This window comes from Rhinopithecus roxellana, chromosome 21 (assembly GCF_007565055.1).
Source record: "Rhinopithecus roxellana isolate Shanxi Qingling chromosome 21, ASM756505v1, whole genome shotgun sequence".
In the NCBI taxonomy this organism is placed as follows: Eukaryota; Metazoa; Chordata; class Mammalia; order Primates; family Cercopithecidae; genus Rhinopithecus; species Rhinopithecus roxellana.
The window spans coordinates 15028584-15053634 of NC_044569.1; the positions used below are offsets into that span (position 1 = coordinate 15028584).

Genomic DNA, 25051 nt, shown 5'->3' on the forward strand with positions numbered 1-25051 from the left:
GGTGGATAAGACTTGAGAAGAATCACTGCATTCTGTATTGGATGTTTAGAGAACAAATGGATGCTTGGGGAACATAACACTTGGAAAACTCGCCTGTGGCTTCCAGATAGCTAAAATGTCCACATGCTCACTAATAGCAGATGTATGTATAGGAAGAAATTCCAGGCTGAATTTCACAGGTAACTGGATCAGAACTAGGTGGAATAGATTATTTTACATACTTTGAGTAGCTCAGAAGCTAACCCTCTATTACAAGTGAAGACCCATATTGCACTTGAAAGGCCATTTCAAAATATGTAGTTTCTTACCAGCAAAGTACACTGGAGGAGACAGCAATACATGACTACAAGTACCCAGGGTTTGGAATCAAATATCTCTGAATGAAGTTGCGTTTTTGTCATCTACCAGCTGTGTGATCTTTGGCAAATGCCTTCCCTTCTGGAAGCCTTGCTTTCCTCAACAAGGTAATGAAGCTGTACTTTGCAAGGTATGATAAGAAGTCAGTGGGATCATGTATATAAACTGCCTATTCCAGTGTCTGGCACTGGGTAGGTCCTCAACAGTGTTAACTGTAGTGATTATCAAGAAAGTCATGATGAAGTATACTATAATATTGAGTCTGTTCTATATCTTGATAGAGGCTGGGTGCAGTAGCTCACGCCTGTAATTCCAGCACTTTGGGAGACTGAGGCAGGTGGATTACTCGAATCCAGGAGTTTGAGACCAGCCTGGGCAACATGGTGAAACTCCATTTCTACCAAAAGTTAAAAAAAAAAAAAAAAAAATTAGCCGGGTGTGGTGGCACGCACCTATAGCTACTCGGGAGGCTGAGGTGGGAGAATTGCTTGAGCCTGGGAGGCAGAGGTTGCAGTGAGCCAAGACTGCACCACTGCACTCCAGCTTGGGCAACAGAGTGAGACTCTGTATCAAAAAGAAAAACAATTTTGATAGACACAAGTAACCTTTATTCAGTTGATGTAAGAACATAAGAACATATCACTGTCAGAACATAAGGCCAATAGATTAAAATACCAACCTACTGCATACATATAATCTAACAATGAGTTTTTATATTATTGGTGTCAGTAATAATAGCTGATATTTACTGAGTCTATATTATGTAACTGTCACTAGGTCAAGTGCTTTGTCTGCAGTATCACATTTAATCACGACAGCAATCCTATAATTTGGATATTATTATCCCCATTTTATAGACAAAAAACCTGAAGCTTAGGAAGGAGAAATAAATTGCTGAGATTACGTGGCTACTAAGTGCTATCAGTATAGTGGGATCTAGATCTGGTCTGAATCTACAACACAGGCTCTCACCACCGGGTTATACCTCCTCTTCATTGGTCATACCATTTAAAGAACGAAGAAAGGGAATCTCTTATTAGATGGACTGACCCTACTCCGAGTTAGGAAGGATGCAACACTGAGTTGCATCTCAAAAGGCTTTAGTTAATGAACAGGGAATCAAATATTCAGGCTTGGCCAGGCGCGGTGGCTCACGCCTGTAATCCCAGCACTTGGGGAGGCTGAGGCAGGCGGATCACGAGGTCAGGAGATTGAGACCATCCTGGCTAACACGGTGAAACCCTGTCTCTACTAAAAATACAAAAAATTAGCTGGGCGTGTTGGTGGGCACCTGTAGTCCCAGCTACTGGGGAGGCTGAGGCAGGAGAGTGGCGTGAACCTGAGAGGCAGAGCTTGCAGTGAGCCGAGATCGCGCCACTGCACTCCAGCCTGGGCGACAGGGCGAGGCTCCATTCCCCCGCCAAAAAAAAATGTGTGTGTGTGTGTGTGTGTGTGTGTGTGTATATATATAGTCAGGCTTGAAGCTAGGACTTCACCTTGTAAATTTTCCTGAAATGAGAGAAATAGTGACCGTGATGTCAGGTAAAAATTGCCGCCACGTGTAACCCATTTCTTCCTTGTTTTGCCTTTAGTTAGCTTCAAGTTCTTTTTTCACTTTGTATCTTTTAAATGTACTGTACGTGTGTTATTAACAGCATGCCCAGAACCATATCTTGGCATTAAAATTCCATGAAGTCCATTTTGAGAATCATATTACTACACCTATTTTTAGCTGTTAACACAAACCACTCTTTCCATTACACTTTTACATTATCTAATGATAAAGTGACATTGAAAATAGCTCTTGTTGCCAAATAAAAATCCTGTATTTTGTTTAATTGGGCCAGACCCACTGACCGGCATTATGCAATTATATTACTGAGGCAGCTACCTGCCCGTGCCCCTCTCCTCCTCCTGGTTTGGGACTACCCTCCCCATCTGCTGCTATATTTAACTGCTTTCTTGGCCATAAAAGGCTGGTTGTGTGGCCTGACATTCGACTGCCTGACCACATGCATTATTTTTGAACTGGCCTCCAGGGTCCTGTCTTTAGCCCTGCCTCTTAACGTTTTCTTGGATTCAACCTAGGCGGAGTTTTCATTGTCTCATCCAGCTCCTCGGCCTCATCGGAACATTTCCACCACCGTTACTCCTTTGGAAACTGGTAAGTGTGACACTGAAGCAGAAGAATGCACTGGATAGTTTATGAGCTTAGCAGCACTGCAGTGTAAGTGCTTTCTTTCTGTCTTCTGAACTCAGCAGTTTTCTCAAAGAGATGTCAGAATAACAGAGAAATAGGAAAGTAAAGCTCCAGGGAGGGAAACCAGAACAGCCGGGTGCCAGTTGGGCTGGCACAGCTCTTCTCTCACATCACTGTATTCTTTTGAAATTAAGCTGCTGTTCCTGGAACTGTAAGGAGGTCATATTTGCCTCGGATTGAACTGCAAGTGTGTGTTTAATGCTCCTTCCAAGTACGGTTTGGTTGAAATCTGAAATGGATGAGAGACAGGAGGCCCTGTATTTTCAATCCTGTGTGTGCCATACAATGCTCCCTGGTTACAAATTAGACCGAAAGAAGGAAAATTAACTCTGAAGTCACTAGTTTATAATTCAGGGATCTTGCTGTGACAATGCAATGTGGGTCAATGTGAGCGTGCACAATGGTATGGCCTCAAAATGCTTAAGTCATATTTCAGAGGCAACATAGAGCCCCACATAGCGATTTTTCTGGGAATCGTTTTCATCCGCTTTTGCCCTCTAATGACTGCACAAAGGTATCATAAATTACAGCTACGGAATTTGTATTTCTTCCCAAATTCTCAAATTATTATCAGAAAGAAAATTTAGGTCTTAAAGAAACAAAAGTCACTAAAACCATCTTTCCTCCCAACCTTCTCCAGCTGTCATGTGTTGGGGCTAATCCTGGCTTTAGTTAACTTCAAAGGCTTACTTGATGAAGAGGAGGTGGTTGTACCTTTGTTCCAGAGGACAGGGCTGTGACAACAGCAGTGAGGACTTCAAGTCAAACCCTGTTTACTTGTAACCTACTATCTATGTGAGAGGTATATTAAGTAGTATTAAAAATAAATGTATTTGGGAGAAATGAAACAGTAAAAAATAGTATTGGGGCAAGATATTTAAAGATTTTATTTTGTGAAAATAACAGCATTTCAAATCATCTGGGGAGTGAATTTAGTTTATAACATAACAAGGTTCTTTATTATTTATTTGAAAATCATTCAAATAGCATGTGCCATGTTACAATGTAGTATCATAACAGAAACTTCTCTAATATCTTTATAACTGCCTAATATAATTCTGTATTAACATTTTCTAACCCCTTTGTTTTATCAAAATTCATCTAGTAGTTATTAATTATACATGGTAATTATTCTCTATATTTTGTGACAGAAAATAGCCATCTATTTAAGGGTTGAAGCAAAGTTGCTTGCTAGTAGCTATTTTTTTCTCTTAGGAAATGCCACGTAGATTGATATCTTCCATGAGCCCTAAGATAAATATTTCTGGAGTGAAGTTTGCTCGATTTTCTTCTCTAGGGAATACATGCTGACTTTTAAAATAGTTTAAATAAAAAGTAGTGTTAAACTTGACAAAGAATATGCTGAGTTTAGAAGGATTCGTTCTTCATTTTGAATTTTTTTAAAAACGACATTTGGAGAAAACAGATCACTTTAAAACTAATTCTACAGCATTAAAACACTTGGGGGTGGAGCTTTTATAAAACTATTACTTCATCCAGGGTTGTCAACATGGTTGATAGGCCTGCTTCAGTGGATAGACTATTCAAGAATGCTAAGGCAATGTGATGTCTCCCCACCCTATGCTAAACAAACATACCACCTTTGACTTTCAGTAGAACTGTTAGCTCAGGTTCACAATGCCAGCTGCCACCCTGGGAATCGACTCTCTTACCTCTTTATGTAGGGAGACTAGAAGCCTGTATGTTCCTTATGGAGCAAACAGTTTTTTTGTTTTTTGTTGTTTTTTTTTTTCTGCTTTGAGACTATACCTTTGCTTGAAGTGTTTGTGAGATTTGAGAGAGCTTATATATAAGATTAGCATACTCCAGGGTTCAGTTCTAGGACTTTATTTTATTTATTTTATTTTATTTTAGATTTTTATAATAGAGACAAGGTCTCACCATGTTGCCCAAGCTGGTCTCAAACTTCTGGGCTCAGGAAATCCTCCTGCCTTGGCCTCTCAAAGTGCTGGATTACAGGCATGAGCCACCGTGCCTATAATTTTCTTTTCCGTGTATAATGGTTCTCACCTGTTTTCTTTTAGGACTTTCTTTTCCATGTATAATGGTTCTCACCTGTTTTCTTCTAGGACTTTCTTTTCCGTGTATAATGGTGCTCATCTGTTTTCTTGGCTTTTGATACCACCTGTATGCTGTTGACTCCCAAATGTAAATCTGCATCCTGGACTTCTCCCCTGCACTTCAGAGTCACGTATCCAACTTCCCACTTAAAATGTCTCCTCTGGGAGGGCTAACAGGCATCTCAGATGTAGAGCATTAAAATCAATCTCCTGTTTTTCCACCCCAAATTGACACTTTCCCACATTCCTCCCCATCTCAGTTAATAGCAACTTGTCTTTCAATTGCTCAACCTTGGAGTCATCTCTTTCTTTCACATCCTAATTCACAACTTTCAGCAAATGCCATTGGTTCTAACTTCAAAACCTGTGCAGAGCTTGACCACCTCTCACACTTTCACTGCTACCCCTGTCACCTCTAGCCTGGACAATTGCAGTGGACTTTGTATTCTTTTGCCAGGGCTATCATAGCAAAGTGCCATGGACTGGGTGGCTTAAACAACAGAATTTATTACCTTACAACTCTGGATGCTGAAGTCCAAGATGGTGTCAGCTGGGTTGGTTTCTTCTCAGGTCTATTCTCAGGTCATGGATGGCTGTCTTCTCCCTGTGTCTCCACATGGCCTTCCCTCTGTTACATACATATTTGGGTCTTGGTTTTCCTTTCCTATAGAGACACCATCATATAGGATTAGGGCCCATCCTCATGGCCTAATTTTAACTTAACTTCCTCTTTAAGGACCCTATCTCCAAATATGGTCACATTTTGAGGTATTGGAGGTTAGGGCTTCAACCTAGGAATGTTGAGAGGATACAACTCAGCCCTTTCATAAGTCTCCTGGCTTTCACTCTCTTCTCTCCATAGTCCATCTTCAGACGTCGGCAAGAATGAGTCTCAGCTCAGAGTCTTCCAATGGCTTCTCAGCCCTTTCACAGTATTAGCTGAAGTCCTTACTGCTACCTAAATGACCCTACACTACCAGCCCATCCCCCATGCTCACAGCTCACCTCTCTGACATCATCTCCTATACCTCTCCCACCCCAGAACCCCTGCCAATCAGCGGTTCCTGGAGCACGATAGTCATGTTCATTCCTCAGTGCCTTTGCTCTGGTCTTCCTTCTGGAATACTCTTCCCCAGAAAGTCTCATGCTCAGATGTACATTCTAGGGAAGCTATCCCTGCTGAGGCTGTTGAGAATTGCATCCATCCCTCTTACCTGCGTTGTTTTTCTCTGGTTCTTGGCACATTAACCTATCTCATACTTGACTTGTTTTCTCTATTGTCTTTCTCCTGCAGTAGACTGTATGGTTCTGAACAACGTGATTAGAGCAGGTATTTTGTCTGTTTTGTTTACCACTGTATTGTTTTGTTTTGAGACAGAGTCTTGCTCTGTCGTCCATTATGGAGTGCAGTGGCGCAACCTCGGCTCACTCCAAACTCTGCCTCTGAGTTCAAGTGATTCTCCTGCCTCAACCACTGGAGTAGCTGGGACTACAGGTGCCCACCACCATGCCAGGCTAATTTTTGTATTTTTAGTAGAGACGGAGTTTCGCCATGTTGGCCAGGCTGGTCTTCAACTCCTGACCTCAAGTGATCCGCCTGCCTCAGCCTCCCAAAGTGCTGGGGTTACAGGCATGAGTCACCACTCCCAGCCTCACTACTGGATTTGATGGGCTGGATGGTGCCAGGCACACAGTAGGTGCTGCTAACTATTTGTTGAATGAATACCACATGACTCTATCCTTCCACATTCTCCCAGATGAAGTCCCAAATGAAGAATGAAATGGCAGAAAATTAGAAATATGTATTATAGAGAGTCTGAGGAAAAAGCACAATACCAGGTTAGAAAAACTTTGTTTTTCTAGGAAAACCTCCTAGATATAATCTTTTTTAAAAAGGTACAATGACAGGACAAGCCCAGCTGGGCTATGAAGTGGAGAGTTTTTTGAATATCCAGTTATGCTAAACTTCATACCCTTTTTGGTTTCCTCTTTGGAAAAGGTAAGAATATTAATTTTTATTTTATTTTTTTAGACAGGGTCTTTCTCTGTCACCCAAGCTGAGTGCAAGGGTCAATCATAGCTCACTGCAGCCTCGAAGTCTTGGGCTCAAGCAATCCTCCTGCCTCAGGCTCCGGAGTAGCTGGGACTACGGACACACACACCACATCCGGCTAAATTTTTCTTTTTTCTTTTTATAGAGATAGGGTCTCACTGTGTTGGCCAGGTTGACTTTGAGTTCTCGGCCTCAAGAGATCCTCGTTGGGATTTCAAGCATGAACCATGACACCCAGCCAAGAGTATTGATTTTTACGCATTGATTTAGATGACTTGTTCTATGGAACTTGTTCCTTACACTCAAAAAGCGTTGTTTTCCTTCAGGTGGCCCGGTTTCTTCAAGGGGCACAGGATGTCTTTGCCTTTTTATCAGCGGTCCCACCAGCACTATGATCTCAGCTACCGCAACAAGGACCTCCGCACCACCGTGAGCCACTACCAGCAGGAGAAGAAGCGCTCGGCCATCTACACCCAGGGCTCCACGGCCTACAGCAGCCGCTCCTCCGCCGCGCACCGCCAGGAATCCGAGGCCTTCCGCCAGGCGTCCGCCTCCTCCTTCCAGCAGCAGGCCTCACAGTACGCCCTGAGCTCTGACGTCAGTCGGAAGGCGGCCTCAGCCTATGATTATGGCTCCTCCCATGGGTATGTCGGAAGCACTCTTCCTACCTCAGGGAAGAGGCGTGTGCTCTGAGTAACCCTCCCAGTTACTTCTTGTTTCGTATTGGTTTGGTCTTGGTTTTCTGAGGCAGAGTTTCGCTCTTGTTGCCCAGGCTGGAGTTCACTGCAACCTCTGCTGCCTCCTGGGTTCAAGCGATTCTCCTGCCCCAGCCTCCTGAGTAGCTGGGATTACAGGCATGCACCACCATGCCCTGCTAATTTTGTAATTTTAGTGGAGACAGGGTTTCGCTATGTTGGCCAGGCTGGTTTCGAACCCTTGACCTCAGGTGTTCCACCCGCCTGGGCCTCTCAAAGTGCTAGGATTGCAGGCGTGAGCCACCGTGCCCAGCCTCTCCCAGTTACTTCTTAAATACGGCAGCCCAGCATTTCAACCAAGTGTGCAGACAGACCTTGTTTGGGAGTCCTGGGACCCGTGCCTACCTATTTCCCTTTATTGTCTCTTTTAGCTTCACAAAGAGCTTGGTGTTCTCACGGGCGAGCCTTGCTCGTGTTGCCAATTTGCTATTTCTAAGAGCAGGGAAATTTTGCCACAGGTTACTTTAGCAGCAGCAGGGCCAGAAAAGATCATTTCAGTACTCACAGCGGGTTTCCTCGCACTCAGAATGTTTCTGCCTAGATGAGAAGCTGATATATAGAATTTAAAATTCACAGGTGACAGGAGACTGAACTACTGCAAAGATGTATTCTGTTAAATATTTTTTCAATATCTAATAGCAAATACTTAAATTCGGAACTACTATTTATGCCACAAATATTTTCTTTAGCTTGACCATTTGATAAAAACATGGCCCTATTTCAGTCAAAGAAGAATAGGAACCAACCTGTATTCTGACAAAATTAGGTTTATTGACCCAATGCAATGAAGGAGACTAAACACTAGAGGAAAAAGGGCTATTTTAGGGTTCTAGGAAGAGTGGAGCTTAGATGCAGGTCCGGCCTGCAAAGTGAACCCAGGGTGCCATTTCTTTGGAAACAATAAAGTTAAGATAAATATGGACTGTTGCATCCCCAAGCCCCTTATCTGGGACTTCTCACCAGAAGTGGGAATTGAGGCTGCTTCTCTGCTTCAGTGAAGCAACTAAGATCCTGCAGGCAAGAGTGAGATGTTTTACTCTGACTGATAAAATTTTACACAGCAAGCTCACTGATTGTCTTTGATATTAGAGAAGAGTTTCTCAGTGAGTCTATAGTCACTCGAAGAAGGAGGTTACCGTGACACTTTACAACAGCAATGTCCCTGGAGAAATGTCATTTCCTGCTCACTTTGCAGTTGGCTTATCTGTGGCTGCTGTTTCAGCCTGATGAATGATGGGCTGATATTTACTTTCTTAGTCCAAGGCAAGTTTTATTTTCTTCATATTCAGAATGATCCCCTATTCATGGAGATTAAGAAAACACTTGCAAGATACATGTGACTTTTATCTAAATTCTATGGTCCACAGAAAAAAATTGCTGATCTTCAAAACATAGACATTTCTGGGCTATGTGGTCAATAACCACCTTCTGCCTCTAATCCTCTTCTCCAAAGTATCTGGCATAGGTTGCATTTTTTGCTATAAACGTAACATAGTTTTCAGTCTTACAAAATTTAAGTCCACAAAATATCTGGTAGGGCAACTAGAAAAGCTGTTTCCTCTGGGAATCTAAAAAGGTATTGAGAAAATAATAGAGTGGTCAGTTTGACTAGAAGTGACGCATGCTTCCAAAGGCAGAAATTCCTAAATCCCTCTTGGATTTGAGCAGCACCTGATCTACAGCTATCATTTTATCAGTGATGGTGGCCTCCTGGGAGCTTCTGGTGGGTTCAGAAACAGAGCCAGATTCTGCTGGGGTTTACCTGGAATGTATGATGGCAGCACTCTGAAATTCCATTTAAAATGGAACAGGATCACTTCACAATCTCAAGTTCATAGGTCATATTCTGCCATGGGATATTCATAAGGATCACACATTGGCTGCAGATATGGAAATACTGTCACTGAGGTGAATTCATTTCTTCTAGCACTTGCTTCAAACGAACTGCCTTCCAAAGAAAAGCTGGGAGGGATTAATACCAAATGTATATGACAGCCTCAGTTTGTTTCCCTGAAAAACGTTCTGCAGATGTGCTTAAGAACCTCATTTAGGAAAATACATGTAATAGAGAAAGATTACATTTTAAATATCTATTTTCCTGGACTGTTTGTGCTAGGGTTATAGAAGATGGGCATTTTCATTATAAGGCAGTTGTCAAGGTAACTACTTGTGTACTTATTTCATTTCCCCAGCGCTGTAGAATCTAGAGTTTTATGAATTTGTATTTTTAAAGGATCTTTATTTTCTCAACTCTATTGCAAAATTTTATATTAAAATTATTTTAATTGTATACAAATCCTTTTGGCCACATATGCAATATTTATATTTATTCATAATCTGATATATCATTAGTAATTAAACCTTTGAGCAAATTTTATTATGAAAACATTTGCTCTATATAATCCTCAGGAGACTTAGCCATTTTGGCCATAAAGAGCCTTAGACAATAAACTTTCTCTAGGAAATGGAGCTGTAATTATTTTTCTATGTTCAAACTCATTACTTTTTCCTTCCTACTGTGTATATATTTTTGTAGGTAGGTATTTATTATGGCTTGCTGTGTTTGAACAACTTAAACTTTTTGGTAGAAGCATGCTGACCTAGAAACAAGAGGGGGAAAATGCCAATATGTTTTCCTTTGAATAATTCGATGTGAAAGACAAAGAAAGCCAACTCAATCCTGAAGGTATTTTAGTCTTGCTTTTTTTAGACCTTGAACACAGGTGCAGATAATAGTGCAACTTTTTGAACACTTCAAAGTCTTCATAATTCCTTTAGGTTATATTTTTAACTTGCTCAAAATGAAGCAACTTTTTCCTGCTAAATGAAAGCATTCTCTTTGGATTGTGAACAGTGTTGTTGATTAAAACCCCTGGGGTTGGAAATGCACCTCTGTGGAGTGTAAGTGCTCGTCTTGGTCTATTTTTAGCTCTGCTTTGTAGTTAGATGTCCAGGGTTAAAGTGGAAACTATGGAGAGTTACTTGTGCTCAGGGCTTGGCTGACCTTAGTGAGTCTTAGGAACAATGACTAGTTTAGTGTCAGTGCGCTTGCAGTACAGATCAGTTACCAATTGTATTCTGAGCCACGGATTATAAAGTAAATTCTGGACGGCTTACTCTAAATGCCTTTGTTCTTGGTCACAGTGGGAAAAATAAAGAAAATAATTTAGGAAAACAAAAACTCTTAAAATGACAAGATTACTACTGTTTCATGCTAATCAACAAAATATCATCAGGATTAAAGGAGCAGTGTTACTCATGACCACTTTGCAACCATTAGGCAAGGGTTCTTAACCTCTGTCCATGAACGGTTTCAGTAGAGTCTTGGATGATCTGAAATTTTATGCAAAATTATGCACAGATGAGAACTTTTCTGGAGAGAGGGACTGTAGCTTTCTTCGGATTTTCAGGGAGCTCTGTGACTCACCAAAGGTCAGAACCATTGCTCTAGAAAGTCTAAAAATGAATAACAGAGAGTCTAGTGTATGACCTGAGGACCTCTTTCCTAATGCCAATGTTATAAGGACTTAGGATGAAATAAGGCAGATGTTTACAGAAAAGGTGGGATTATGGAAAGCAGGGACCTTCCATTCTTGCAAGTAAGCTGGATCATACATTAAGATGAAAATAATTTATAAAGAATGTTTTCTTATTCTTGTAAGTAGAATGAATGACTTACAAGAATGAATAGCTTACAAACACCAGAGAACAGCACAGCAGGTTTCTCAGGTTATGGGAAGATTTAGAGTTGTTCCTCAACCTTCCATGGTAACAGTAGACATTTATTCTAAACAGATTAAAATTCAGCCTATATGGCATAATTCAGCATTGCATTCTCTATACCACCGAGTCTTTAGAACAGCCTTGAACAGTAGAAATTTTTATCCTCATTTTATACATGAGAAAATTGGAAACCAAGGAGATTAAATGACTTTTCTTCATTACACTAGGAAGTAGCAGAATAGTTATTTGAACCCTCGTCGTACCCAAGTCCCCACCCTTTCCACGGGCACATCATGCCAGTTACGGTCAGCAACTCCCCTTGATCATACACCACTGGGTTTTCCTTGAAGCATCAATATGTAGTTTTGCATTGTGCTTCCTTTGATTTAGCCTTCTTGTAGAGAAGCTATTGAGCACCAAAATAACCAAGATTTAGAGCAGGGTACAGGAGATGGAAGGACACAAATTCTAACAAAGAAAACCCAAGGAGTGTCCATGATTGCCAAGCCTGGAACCTTACAGACACTTTAACCCACCATTTAGAATCAGACATAGATCTTTTCAAAGGAGTCTCAGAGACAGCAGTTTGGGGATAAAAAACACTGAGGCTTGAGTGACTTTCCCTGGACACCCTAACTTTAAACCATGCCCCTCACCTACCCCTATGTCACATTGATCAACCACCCCCAACGTGTCACCCAGATTATAACCTCTTGAAACTCCTAGAGTTGGTGAAGACCATGCTAACATTCAAAGCAGTTATAATTCAGACAGAAGATACCAATGCTAAAAATAGAGAGCACTAAACACAGCAGAGAGTGCAGAGAACTTGAAAGCTTGTTCCATCTCCTACCCCAATATCCTTTCAAAATGTGTTACCAAAGAAATCGGCCTTGTGGACACTTTTGTGTCCTAACCTCAGCTCTGAGCTGCAGATTCATGTCATTTTCTACATATCTATTTCTGTAAAATGAGGAAAATGACTGTCCCTCGTGTTGTGAAGTCGAAAAGAGATAATCATGTAAGATGTTGAGTGTGGTGGTTGGCACAGGGGGAACACTCCGTGAGGTTTAGGCACTCCGAGTCATTTATTCAATAAATATTTACTGAGCGCTAAGCACTGCTGTAGGTGCTTGGGATAAATTACTGAGCACATTATATTGAATTCTGTCCTATTAAGTAGAATTATATTTTATACCAGAAGGTAATACATGTTGTAGAAACAATAAGAAACAGAGCAGGGTAAGAGAGATCAGGGATGTGGGCCAGAAGTACAGGTTAGAATTTTCAAGAGGGCAGTCTCACCTTGTGAGAAGGTGATATCTGAGCAAAGACATGAAGTAGCTCAGAGTGTTAGCCATGAGGTTATCTGGGGAAAATGCACCAGGCGTCAGGGACAGCCACTGCAAGGCCTTACAGCACAGAACAGCATCGAGGCCCATGAGAGGGAATGGGGGAGTGATGGATAGTGCAGGCGGAGAGGATGTCAGAAAGGTGATGGGTGGGGCAGGACTGATCATGGAGGGCCTGTGGGCCGTCGGAGGGAGTCGATATTCTGAGTTAAAGAAGGAATCCATGACAGTTTTGAGCAGGATAGCGACATGCTCTGACTCAGCGGTAATGGCATCACTATGGCTGTTGCAGAAGCAAGTTCCCTTGTTAGGAGGCTAATGCTGTGGTCCAGCCAGGGCCAGATGTGCAGAAGAGGGGATGTGTGAGCAGGTTCCAGATGTGAGGATCTACTGGTTATGGCTGAGTTCTGAATTCCTTCAGATTTCTCTCAGAGCTCCTCAGCGCCCTTAGCCAGGGAGTTTTGAGGCTGTGAAATGATCTGTGGAGATTTTGTGCATGTAACAAATCTTCTGAGACTCTCTTTAGGTGGTATGATGATAGTAAAACCATTTACTTGTTCCCCATTTTCCCAGATTCCATCCATGTCATGTCTAAGAAATGCCTTATTCTTTTGTTAGTGTTTTTCTGGTATTTAATAGGAAAAGCACCTTGAAATAACTATAGTTGTATGGAGACTCAAATCCATCTGGAGACTGAAGTGGCTGAATATGAATAACAAAAAATATTGAACCAATTGACTGTTACTAGAAATGACATTCGCTTAGGAAGCTGCTGATAGTCTGGGCACAGTGGCTTATGCCTGTAATCCCAACACTCAAGGAGGCCAAGGCAGGAGGATTGCTGGAGCCCAGGAGTTTGAGACCAGCCTGGGCAACATAGTGAAACCTTGTCCCTATTGTTGCTGATATATCAAGGTTTTACTTTTTTCCTTTAGAAATGATTTTATTTCTTCTTCTCTAAATAAAATTTTAATTATTATATATAAGAAAAAAACATCATAGTTCATGGGTAACAAAAATCAATACAATATTCTAGGGTTTGTCTTCCAGTATTTAAATACCAACAAAATGATGAGCCACATTATCTCCTATATGGTAGAAGTTCAGAGGGAAATAGCTGTGAAAGTAGAAAAGCCAGAGTTACTTTGTTCAAAAGGCTGTTGCATTATGTTGTTTTTATTTTTTAATAGATGGGATCTTGCTCTGTTGCCCAGGCTGGAGTGCAGTGGTGCGATCTCAGCTCACTGCAACCTCCACCTCCTGGGCTCAGGCGGATCCTCTTGGCGCAGTCCTCTCAGCCTGCAAGTAGCTGGAACTACAGGCACACGCCAGCCACCATGCCTAGTTAATTTTTGTATTTTTTGTAGAGATGGGGTTTCACCATGCTGCTCAGGCTGGTCTCAAACTCCCAAGCTCGGGCAATCCGCCCACCTCGGCATCCCAAAGTGCTGGGATTTCAGGTGTGTGCCACCGCACCCGGCCTGTTGCATTATGTTCTGAATCCCAAAGACCAACCCTAAATCCAAGGAGAGTGGTCCTCTCTATGTACCAGCCTCCTGCTCCAGCTTCCTCAGCTGTAAACACAGGGAGAGAGAGCTAGGATTCTCACTGCTGGTAACAACAGGTTCCCATAATTGGCAATTTATAGATCCATAGAACTGTGGAATGTTAAAGCAAGAAAGGACCAAAAGTTCATATAATATAAGCCCTTCCTTTCATAGATATGTAGAGTGGGGCCCAGAAAGACATGGTTCCTTCTTTGCCTCCTGTGCTTGACTCTTTTGTCAGGCTCTCATGCAGCCTAAATCAAGTTGAGATGGCACCAGATACACTCAGAATGGCATCATCTTCCCTAGGCAGGTGAATCATGCTGTGAGAAGGAAGGCATGTCCTTTTCTAGAGTGGAGTAGAATGAGTCAGCCAGAGGAGGAGGAAGGGCAAAGCCGCTACCTCTCTGGGCTCGGAGGTGAAACATTCGCTCTGTCCCTGCAGGGCCTTGACCTCCACAGTATCGGCACTGGCCAGGTAATGGGGTGTAGCTGAACTTCCACAGAGAGATCTCTGGACTCTGGAAGCCCAAGGGTGCCCTTGCAACAGGCTTGATTTCCCACAGCCATCTTTTAGATGAAACAGGAAAGCAAGAATAAGGTAACTTTTATGCAGTGTCTAGTCAACCCCAGTGACCATCCCAAAGTAGAGTGGGATGTTGGCGTTTGGGCTGCATTATAAATAAGTGAATAAGACCCACTTTGACAAACCCTGGACACACCTCAGTTCACAAAGAAACAACTTTACACTTCATAAGGCATCTCCTGATACTATTGTCAAGTGTCTTTATACTATAATGTCTAGGAAATATGAGGTAAACTCTTTTACTCCTGCTTAAAAACCATAATCTAGTCTGATTAAATTCACTTATGGAATAGTCAGAAGTGAATAAAAACTGAAGGATGTATATAGATAAGAACCATAAGATATTTAATTCTCTCAGAGTTTTACACATTCACCTTTTCTGGAACAAATGAATATTCTGCATTCCCAGGACATTTGTTTTTATATCGTGGCTATACACTAACTGTGGAAAGTTACCGAAAAAGTGAGTAAAAATAGCAATGGAAATTTAAATCATGGAAAAAATAAAGCAATAAATTGAATGAAAAAAATTGTAGTTATATTCCTATTTAAATAGTTTTTTTAATTTAAAAAAAGCTAAAAGTGAGATATTTCTATGGCTAAGAGTAAAATGAAGAGAAGAGATTAGTGTAAGATAAATAATGCAAAAAAATTTAAAATTGAAGGGAAGGTTATTTATTTTGACTTCATAGTATTTATTATGACGCTACCTGTCGGTAAATTTCAAGGATCATGTCGATCTGACTAAATTCATGTTTGTACCATAAGAAACGTTTCCTGAAAAGCCTATTAGCCAAAAGAGGACTCTTTTCAGCTTCCTACTTGTCCACGAACTTTGATGTTCTTCTGAAACCTCCGTGTGTGTCAAGATTGGGAAACAGGAGAATGAAGAATCAGTAGGTGTTAGGCCACCGGGATTGCCTGTATCAAAGGAGGAGGAGCACAAAACCAAACTGCTGTCAATCAAAAGTAGATCCAAAACAACGTTTTCACAAAAGTCCAAAGAACAGCATCATTTTTCAGGTTTTGCAAAGAGGAAATTGTGGCTGATAGAAAAGTAGAGAGTAGAAAAGAGAATGCAAATTCCCAGTGACTCTGCACTGGGTCCTGAAGATGAGAGACATAATTCAGATGCTGAAGCCCTGGAGAGGAGCAGCTAATTGGAGCAAAGACAGCCCAGAAGAGGCCCAGAAAAAGCTGACCCACAGTTTAAAAACATGGCCTCTTTCTCTCTTCCAGTAAATGACTGATCATTTTGCATATATGTGAACAGTACTGAGCTGTAAATGTATGTAAAGATGAAGTTTTTAAAGGAACATTGTTGGAATAGAAAAAATGAATTCAGCTCTTTTGTGGCCACTCAGTAAAGCCTAATGATAACACATAGATAAGTCAGCATTAAAAACAGAGCTTTTCATCCTGGGATGTCCTACCCATCTTTCAATGTCCAGCTCTTCCACAAAGGATTCCCTGATAACTCTAGACAGAAACTCGCTCTCGAGTGTGTGAATTCACATTTTGTTTGCACTGACTTTTGTGGTTACTGGCCTTCCTTCTTTGTGTTCTTCCATCCTTTCTTCCTTGATTGACATCCTATATTTACTCCCTTACTAGACATAAAGCTCTCAGAATACAAGGGTTTTACATTTATCTTTGTATCCTACTCCTACCCCAGTGCCAAACACAGTATTTTACACACAGTAGATACTCAGTAAGTTTTTTTGTCGAATAAATGAAATTGCTACAGAATGTTAATAAACCTGTATTATAACATATAACATGTTATATATATATTGTGAACGATTGAACAAGGAGATTATTCAATAATGTTTGAAATAAACTTTCTCATGCACTTTCTGAAATATCAGCTGGGTTGTATGCTAAGTTTACATTTAACTCTATAAGCAACTACCCAGTGGTTTTCCAAAGTTGTTGTACTGTTTTACATTCCCACAAAAATATATGGAGATTCTAGTTTATCCACATCCATGCCAACATTTATTATTTTCTGTCTTATTTATTACAGCCATTATAATGTATGTGTCATAGAGGTTTGTGTGTAATGTGGTTTTGATTTGCATTTGCTTAATGACCAATTTTGTTAACCATCTTTTTGCATTTAGTAGCCATTTCTGTATCTTCTTTGGTGAAATGCCTATTCAAATCTTTTGCCCATTTTCTAATTGGATTTTTTTCTTATTGAGTTGTCATAATTATTTAAATGGTTTGGATACAAGTCCTTTATTAGATACGTTTGCAAATATTTTCTCACATTCTGTACCTTGTCTTTTCCTTCTCTTTACCACAGTGTCTTTCCAAGACCAGAAGTTTTTAATTTTGATGAAGCTCAGTTCAACAATTTTGTTCTTTTCAAATCATGCTTTTGGTATTATATCTAAGAACTCTTTGACTAAGTCAACACCTTAGGGAGTTTCTCTGATCTTTTCTTCTAAGAGTATTATCATTTCAGCACTTAATATTTAGAACTGTGATGCATTTTGAAGTAACTTTTTGTGTATAATATTGAGTAAAGCTCTAAATTCATCCTTTCACATATGGGTGTACAGTACAACTGATTGCCCCAGCACCGTTTGTTAAAATGGTTATCTCTTCCCCTATTAAATTTCTTGATACCTTTATCAAAAATCAATTGACCATAAATGTAGAGGTTTATTTCTGGACTATCAATTCTGTTCCATTAATCTATATGCTTGTTCTTATACCAGTACCATACTGTTTTATAAAAAGTTTGAAACTGGTGGATGTAAGTCCTCTTAGTTCTTCTTTTACAATATTGTTTGCCTATGTAGTTCCTTCCTATTTCCATATAAATTTTAGAATCATCTTGTCAATTTCTACAAAGAACAAAGTCTACTGGGATTTTGATTAGGATCATGTTGAATCTGTAGATCAATTTTGAAAAAGTGTGTCATTTTAATAATGTTGAGTTTTCCATTCCATGAACATGGAATACTTACTTATTTAGTTGTTCTTTCACTTATCATAATAATGTTTTGTAATTGTCAGTGTACAAGTGTTATACTTCTTTATGTTAAAGTTATTCCTTAATATCTTATTCTCTTAGACGCTATTGTGAACGGAGGTGTCTTAATTTAATTTTTGGATTATTCATTGCTAGTATATGGAAATATAATTGATTTTTGTGTTTTGATTTTATATCCTTGTTTAACTTATTTATTAGTACTAGCAATTTTTGTGTGTGTATTTTTTAGGATTTTCTACACATAGGGATTATATCTGTAACAAAAGGTGGATTTACATCTTTTCAATTTTTAAAAAATTCATTACCCTGACTAGAACCTCCAGTACAATGTTGAATAAAAGTGGTAAGAGCAGATCATTGCCTTGTTTCAGTCTTAAGAGGAAAGCATTTTGTTTCTACCGTGAAGTATGACATCAGGTGTAGATTTTTCATAGATGTCCTTTATCAGGTTAAGGAAGTTCCCTTCTATTTCTATTCTACTGAGAGTTATTAATAAGAATGCTGACTTTTGTCAAATGCTTTTTCTGCATCTGTTGAGATGATAATATGGTTTTTGTTTTTTATTCTATTAATATGGTATATTACACTGATTGATTTTCATATGTTAAATTAACCTTGCATTTCTGGGATGATCTTCATTTGGTTGTATATATTGCTGGATTCCATTTCTTAATATTTTTGAAGGATTTTTGCATCTATATTCATGATGGATATTGGTCTGTAGTTTCTTTTATTATAATGTCTTTGTTTGGCATTGATATCATGTAATACTGACCTTATAGAATGAGTTGGAAAGTGTTCCCTTCTCTATTTTTGGAAAAAAAAAAGATAAATGATTGGTATTATTTCTTTAAGTATTTGATAGAATTCATTAGTGAAGCTATTTGGGCATAGACTTTTCATTGTAGGAAAACTTTAAATTACCAGTTTGAGTTCTTTACTTGTTCTTGATCTCCTCAGATTTTTAAATTTGTTCTTGAGTTAGTTTTGGTAATTTGAGTCTTTATAGGAATTTTCCTATTTTGTCTAAGTTGTCTAATTTGTTGGCATAAAGGCATCTACATTATTTCTTTGTGAGCCTCTTAATTCCTATAAGGTTGTTAGTGATGTCTCTTCTTTCATTCTTGATTTTAATAATTTGTGTCTTCTATTATTTGTAGTCAATTTAGCAAAAGCCTTACTAATTGTCATGATCTTTTCAAAGAACCAACTTTTGTTTCATTAATTTTATTGTTTCTCTGTTTTCTTTTTATTTCCCCTCTAATCTTCATTATATTGCCCTTCTGCTTGTTTTGTGTTTAGTTTTATCTTTTTCTAGCTTCTTATGATGGAAGCTTAGATTATTAGTTTGAGACCTTCTTTTCTAATACAAACACTTAAAAGCTATATATGTCCCTCTAAGTACTGCTTTAGCTATATCCCATATATTTTAATAAGTTATGTTTTTGTTTTTATATAGTTTGAAGTATTTTCTAATTTCCTTTGTGATTTATTTTTGACCAATAGGTTATTTAAAAGTATGTTGTTAATTTCCTTATATTTGAGGATTTTCTAAATTTTTTTCTATTGTAGATTCTTGTTTAATTCTTCTGTTATCTGGGGATATATTTTCCATGATTCTAGTTCTTTTAAATTGATTTAGATTGTTTTGTGAACTACCATAAGAACCTTCCTTGAGAATGTTGAAAACAATAAGTATTCTATTGTCCTTGGGTAAAGTACTCAAGAAAGATCAGTCACATCAAGGTGATTGATAGTGTTTTGCAAGTATTCTATGTTCCTGATGATGTTTTAAATCTAGTTATTCTATCAGTTATTGCGAGTGGAACATTGAAGTCTCCAACTATTATTTTTCGGTTTCATATTTCTTTTAATTCTGTCATTTTTGCTTTATGTATTTTGGGGATCTGTTGTTAGGTGTATATACATTTACAATTATTATGTTTTTCTGAGGAATTGACCATTTTATCATTATGAAATATTCCTCTTTGTTTCTAATAATATTTCTTGATGTAAAGCATATTATGTTTTATATTAACATAGCTTACCATTTGCATGGTATATCTTTTTTATCCTTTTACTTTAACAAATGTGTCTTTAGGGTGTGTCTCCTGTAGCAGCATATAAGTGAATTAGTGGAATCTTTTTTTTTCCATTCAGTCTGACAACTTCTGCCTGTTCCTTGGAGTTTTTTATTCCATTTACATTTAATAAAATTACTGATATGGCTGTATTTATGTCTGCCACTTTTTTTAGTGTATCTCATATCTCTTTAATTACTTCTTTATTGCCTTATTTTGTATTAAATGAAACTTTTTAGTGTATCGTTTTAATTCTTTTGTTTCTTGACTATATTCTTTGAGCTATTTTCCTAGGGATTGCTTTAGGAATTGCAATACACATGCTAACTTATCTCTATCTACTTCAGATAATATATACTCACTGAATACCAGTAAACATAGAAACTTTCCTCTAATATAGCTTCATTTCCTTTTCCCTCCTTTGCACTATTGTCAAGTATATTACAACTATGAATGTTGTAAACCCAACAACGCAATGCAATATTATTTTCTACAATATTATGTCTTTTAAAGAATTTAAGAGAAGGCCAGTTGCAGTGGCTCACATGTGTAATTTCAGCACTTTCAGAGGCTCGAGCTCAAGAGTTTGAGACCAGCTGGGCAGCATGGTGAAATCCCATTTCTACAAAAAATACAGAAATTAGCTGGGCATGGTGATGTGTGCCTGTAGTCCCAACTACTTGGGAGGCTGATGTGGGAGGATGGCTTGAGCCCAGGAGGTCGAGGTTATGGAGTTATGATCACGTCATTGCACTCCAGCCTGGGTGACAGACCAAGACTCTGTAGAATTTAATAGAATATATATGTGTAAAAATTTACATACATATATGCGTATAAGCTTATATACATATAAATTTCTATACATATGTATGTATAAACTTATATACACATATGTGCATACACATGAGTGTATGCGTGTATGTACACACACTGTCTTTTGTATTTACCCAATTATTTACTTTCTGGTGTTCTCCATTTTTTTTATGTGGGTTTAAATTACAATTAAATTACCTTTAATCTTTTTCTTTTTTTCTTTTTTTGAGTCGGAGTCTCACTCTGTCACCAGGGCTGGAGTGCAGTGGCATGATCTTGGCTCATTGCAACCGCTGCCTCCCAGGTTCAAGTGATTCTCCTGCCTCAACCTCCTGAGTGGCTGGGATTACAGGAGTGCACCACCACACCCAGCTAATTTTTGTATTTTTAGTAGAGACAGCGTTGCACAATGTTAGACAGGCTGGTCTCAAACTCCTGACCTCAAGTGATGCACCCACCTTGGCCTCCCAAAGTGCTAGGATTACAGGCATGAGCCACTGCGCCCGGCCAGATGTAGAATTCTTGATTGACATTGTTTTTCAGCACTTACATATGTCATGTCAGTGCCAATATTCCTGATGAGAAGTCTACCATTCACAGTATTATTGTTCCCGTGTGTGTAAAGAATCATTTTACTCTTGATGCTTTCAAGGTTTTTCTCTGGCTTTGACTTTCAACAGTTTGACTTTGATATTTCCAGGCCTGTGTGTCTCTTTCTGTGTTATTCTACTTGAGTTTTTTGAGCGTCTTGGATCCATAGATTAGTATTTTCATCAAATTTTGGAAGCTTTAGTCTATTATTTCTTCAAATATATTTTCCTTCCCTTTCTCTCTCTCTTCTCTTTCTGGCATTGTCATTACTCATATGTTAGTATGTTTGATGTCGTCTCACAGGTTTCTGGGGCTCTTTTAATTTTTCTTTATTCTTTTATCTCTCTGTGCTTTAGACTGGGTAATTTCTATTTTCAACTTTATTGATTATTTCTTCCCTTATCTAATATCTGCTGTTGCGTCCCTCTAAGAAATTTTCATTTGTTATTGTACATTTTAACTCCAGAGTGTCCTTTGATTTTATTTTATAATTTATATTTCTTTGTCGACATTCTCTATTTGTGAGTCCTTGTTGTAATACATTCCTTTAACTCTTTAAACATGGTTTCCTTCAGTTTTTGAACATATTTATAATTGCTGCTTTGAAGTCTTTGTCTGCTAAACCCAACATCAAGGACAACCCAGAGACAATTTTTGCTTACTACTATTTTCTCATTGGTGTGAGTTACATTTTCCTATTTCTTGGCATGTCTCATAACTTTTATTGTTGTTAAAAATGGGACATGTCAGAAAATATATTGTTACAATTCTGAATTCTGAATTTTCCTCAGAGTGTGTTGTTGCTGTATTTTGGTTTGGTCTTTTTGTTTTTGTTTTTGTTTTGAACTGGAGTCTCACTCTGTTGCCCAGGCTGGAGGGCAGTGGCGTGATCTCAGTTTTGTTTAATAATTTGGCTGGACATACTTGTAGAATCTCTTTAACTACTGTGTGGCTGTAGGTGTCTCTGCTCAGCTTTGTTTTGTTTTTTAAATTCTTGTTCTCATTTTTAAGCCTGAATTCCTAAGAATCACACTGTGTTTGCATAGATTAATGGCCAATGAGTGGTCAGACATTGCGCCCAAACAGCTCAAGACAGTAAATCTTCCACCCTCTGGTAGTAGATCTGTGTGTGTGTTGGGGAGCACAGTTAAAGTGTGCTGGTAATTATTTATTTATTTGTTTGTTTGTTTTTTGAGACAGAGTCACCCAGGCTGGAGTGCACTGGTGCGATCTCGGCTCACTGCAACCTCTGCCTCCCGGGTTCAAGCGATTCTCCTGCCTCAGCCTCCTAAGTAGCTGGGCCTACAGGCGTGTGCCACCATGACCAGCTAATTTTTGTATTTTTAGTAGAAACGGGGTTTCCCCGTGTTGGCCAGGATGGTCTTGATCTCTTGACCTCGTGATCCACCCACCTCGGCCTCCCAAAGTGCTGGGATTACAGGCATGAGCCACCGTGCCCAGCCTGTGTGCAGGCAACTTTTAAGTAAGTCTGGTTTTGCTTAATTCCAGGCTCTCTTGCCTGTCCTCTGCACGTGTGCACAGGTTTACAGTCAGCCAGTGATGTGTGGAAAACTTGGGCCTCTCCAATTTTTCCTACACATATTTGTACGGAGAGCTTATGAAGGCCCCTATGACTACTTTATTTTCCAGATTTTCCTGGTAAATTTCTGGCTGATCTACCAATCTGTTGCTTGCCCCAAGCCTGATTGTAACCTCAGGCTAGCTGAGCTGCTGGTCTTCCCTTGTTTGTTTGCCACCTAGATTGCTACTGTTATTGACAACGCTGCTGGATGTGGGGTTTTTATCACATTGTGCCCAAATCAAGTCATTCTTCCCTGGCTGCTCCTTTTCATGCCGTTTCTCATCTTGGTTGAACTACCTTATGGACTAAGCTGGGAGTAAGGGATGGGAGAAGCCTAGGCAGGAATGACACACAGACTCCCGCTGCTCATACGTGAAATTCAGTTGTTTGTTTGTTTGTTCTATGAATAGCCACTTCTCATTGTAGTGTATGCCTTTGATTGATTTTCAGAGCCCTGACTGGTTATTTTTGACAATGTGTTCTATATCATCACTACTTTGGAAAGAGGAGCTGAGGAAATACTCCTTCCACCAGTACTGGAAGTCCTACCTCTGCATCAGCCATTTTTAATCATTCCTCATCTGATTCTGATGTGAAACCAGGGTTGAGAATCTTTGCGCTAGGGTTTGTTACAGGAGGATACATCTTTTTTTTTTTTCTTTTTCTGTTTTTTTGTGACGCTGTCTCCCTCTGTCACCCAGGCTGGAGGGTAGTGGCACCATCTCAGTTCACTGCAACCTCCCTGTCCTGGGTTCAAGCAATTCTCTGCCTCAGCCTCCTGAGTAGCTGGGATTCTAGGTGCCCGCGACCATGCCCAGCTAAGTTTTATATATTTAGTAGAGACGGGGTTTCACCATCTTGGCCAGGCTGGTCTTGAACTCCTGACCTCTTGATCCACTGCCTCAGCCTCCCAAAGTGCTAGGATTACAGGTGTGAGCCACTGTGCCTGGTCATAAATCTTTGTTTCACTTTATTCAATAAACATTTGTTGAGTTGTGTCAGGCACTGGGCACAGTGCTGAGCATATAAAGATCACTGAGACCATCCCTCTTCTCAGGTAGTCACAGGCAGTGGGAAAGACAGAGAAACCAGTAATGTAGCCTAACCCTGAGCACATAAGGATGGGTGATGCTGGCTTTGGGAGCACAGTCAGCGGAGACAGTGCCCACAGTTCATCCTTTCTCTGAAACGTGCTGATAGGCTGTCAGAATGTTTTCAGGAAGTAACACAGCCATTACGCACATCTACAGTTCCCATTATCATGAATACATTTATTCATCCTAGTAAACCTGGAACAGTTTCACCAAATTATATGGTGATTATAAACATAACTTTAAGGGGCCAGCATTGTATTTTATGTTCAGTTTAATGACTTTTTTTGTGCTTTATTTTTAGCTGTAACTGATGATTTCGTAACTTCAATTTAGGTGAATAAATTCAGGAACAACGAATCAACATCAAAGTCATCATGGACAGTATGACGTGGTTTTGTGGCCTCCAAACTGGGGAGTCCACAGAGGCAAGCCACTGGGGCATAGAACGGATGTGGCCTCCAAACTGGGGAGTCCACAGAGACAAGCCACTGGGGTGTAGAACGGATGTGGCCTCCAAACGGGGGAGTCCACAGAGGCAAGCCACTGGGGTGTAGAACGGATGTGGCCTCCAAACGGGGGAGTCCACAGAGGCAAGCCACTGGGGTGTAGAACGGATGTGACCTCCAAACTGGGGAGTCCACAGAGGCAAGCCACTGGGGTGTAGAACGGATGTGGCCTCCAAACGGGGTAGTCCACAGAGGCAAGCCACTGGGGTGTAGAACGGATGTGGTATCCAAACTGGGGAGTCCACAGAGGCAAGCCACTGGGGTGTAGAACGGATGTGGCCTCCAAACTGGGGAGTCCACAGAGGCAAGCCACTGGGGTGTAGAACGGATGTGGCCTCCAAACTGGGGAGTCCACAGAGGCAAGCCACTGGGGTGTAGAACGGATGTGGCCTCCAAACTGGGGAGTCCACAGAGGCAAGCCACTGGGGTGTAGAACGGATGTGGTCTCCAAACTGGGGAGTCCACAGAGGCAAGCCACTGGGGTGTAGAACGGATGTGGTCTCCAAACTGGGGAGTCCACAGAGGCAAGCCACTGGGGTGTAGAACGGATGTGGCCTCCAAACTGGGGAGTCCACAGAGGCAAGCCACTGGGGTGTAGAACGGATGGACCTCCAAACTGGGAGAGTCCCCAGAGGCAAGCCACTTGGGGTGTAGAACGGATGTGTC

At 40.1% G+C, this 25051-nt stretch overlaps 1 protein-coding gene across 1 annotated transcript in view; it reads left to right on the top strand.

The window, feature by feature from the left end:
- The first annotated feature begins 2215 nt into the window (after window positions 1–2215).
- The window catches only part of LOC115895535 (myomesin-1-like), a 34578-nt gene continuing 11742 nt past the window's right edge, over window positions 2216–25051 (top strand). Inside the window, exons 1-2 of the mRNA XM_030926196.1 lie at window positions 2216–2521; window positions 7078–7395. Coding sequence (XP_030782056.1) covers window positions 7106–7395 — 290 coding nt within the window. The 5' untranslated portion in view covers window positions 2216–2521; window positions 7078–7105. The remainder of the gene's footprint in view (window positions 2522–7077; window positions 7396–25051) is intronic.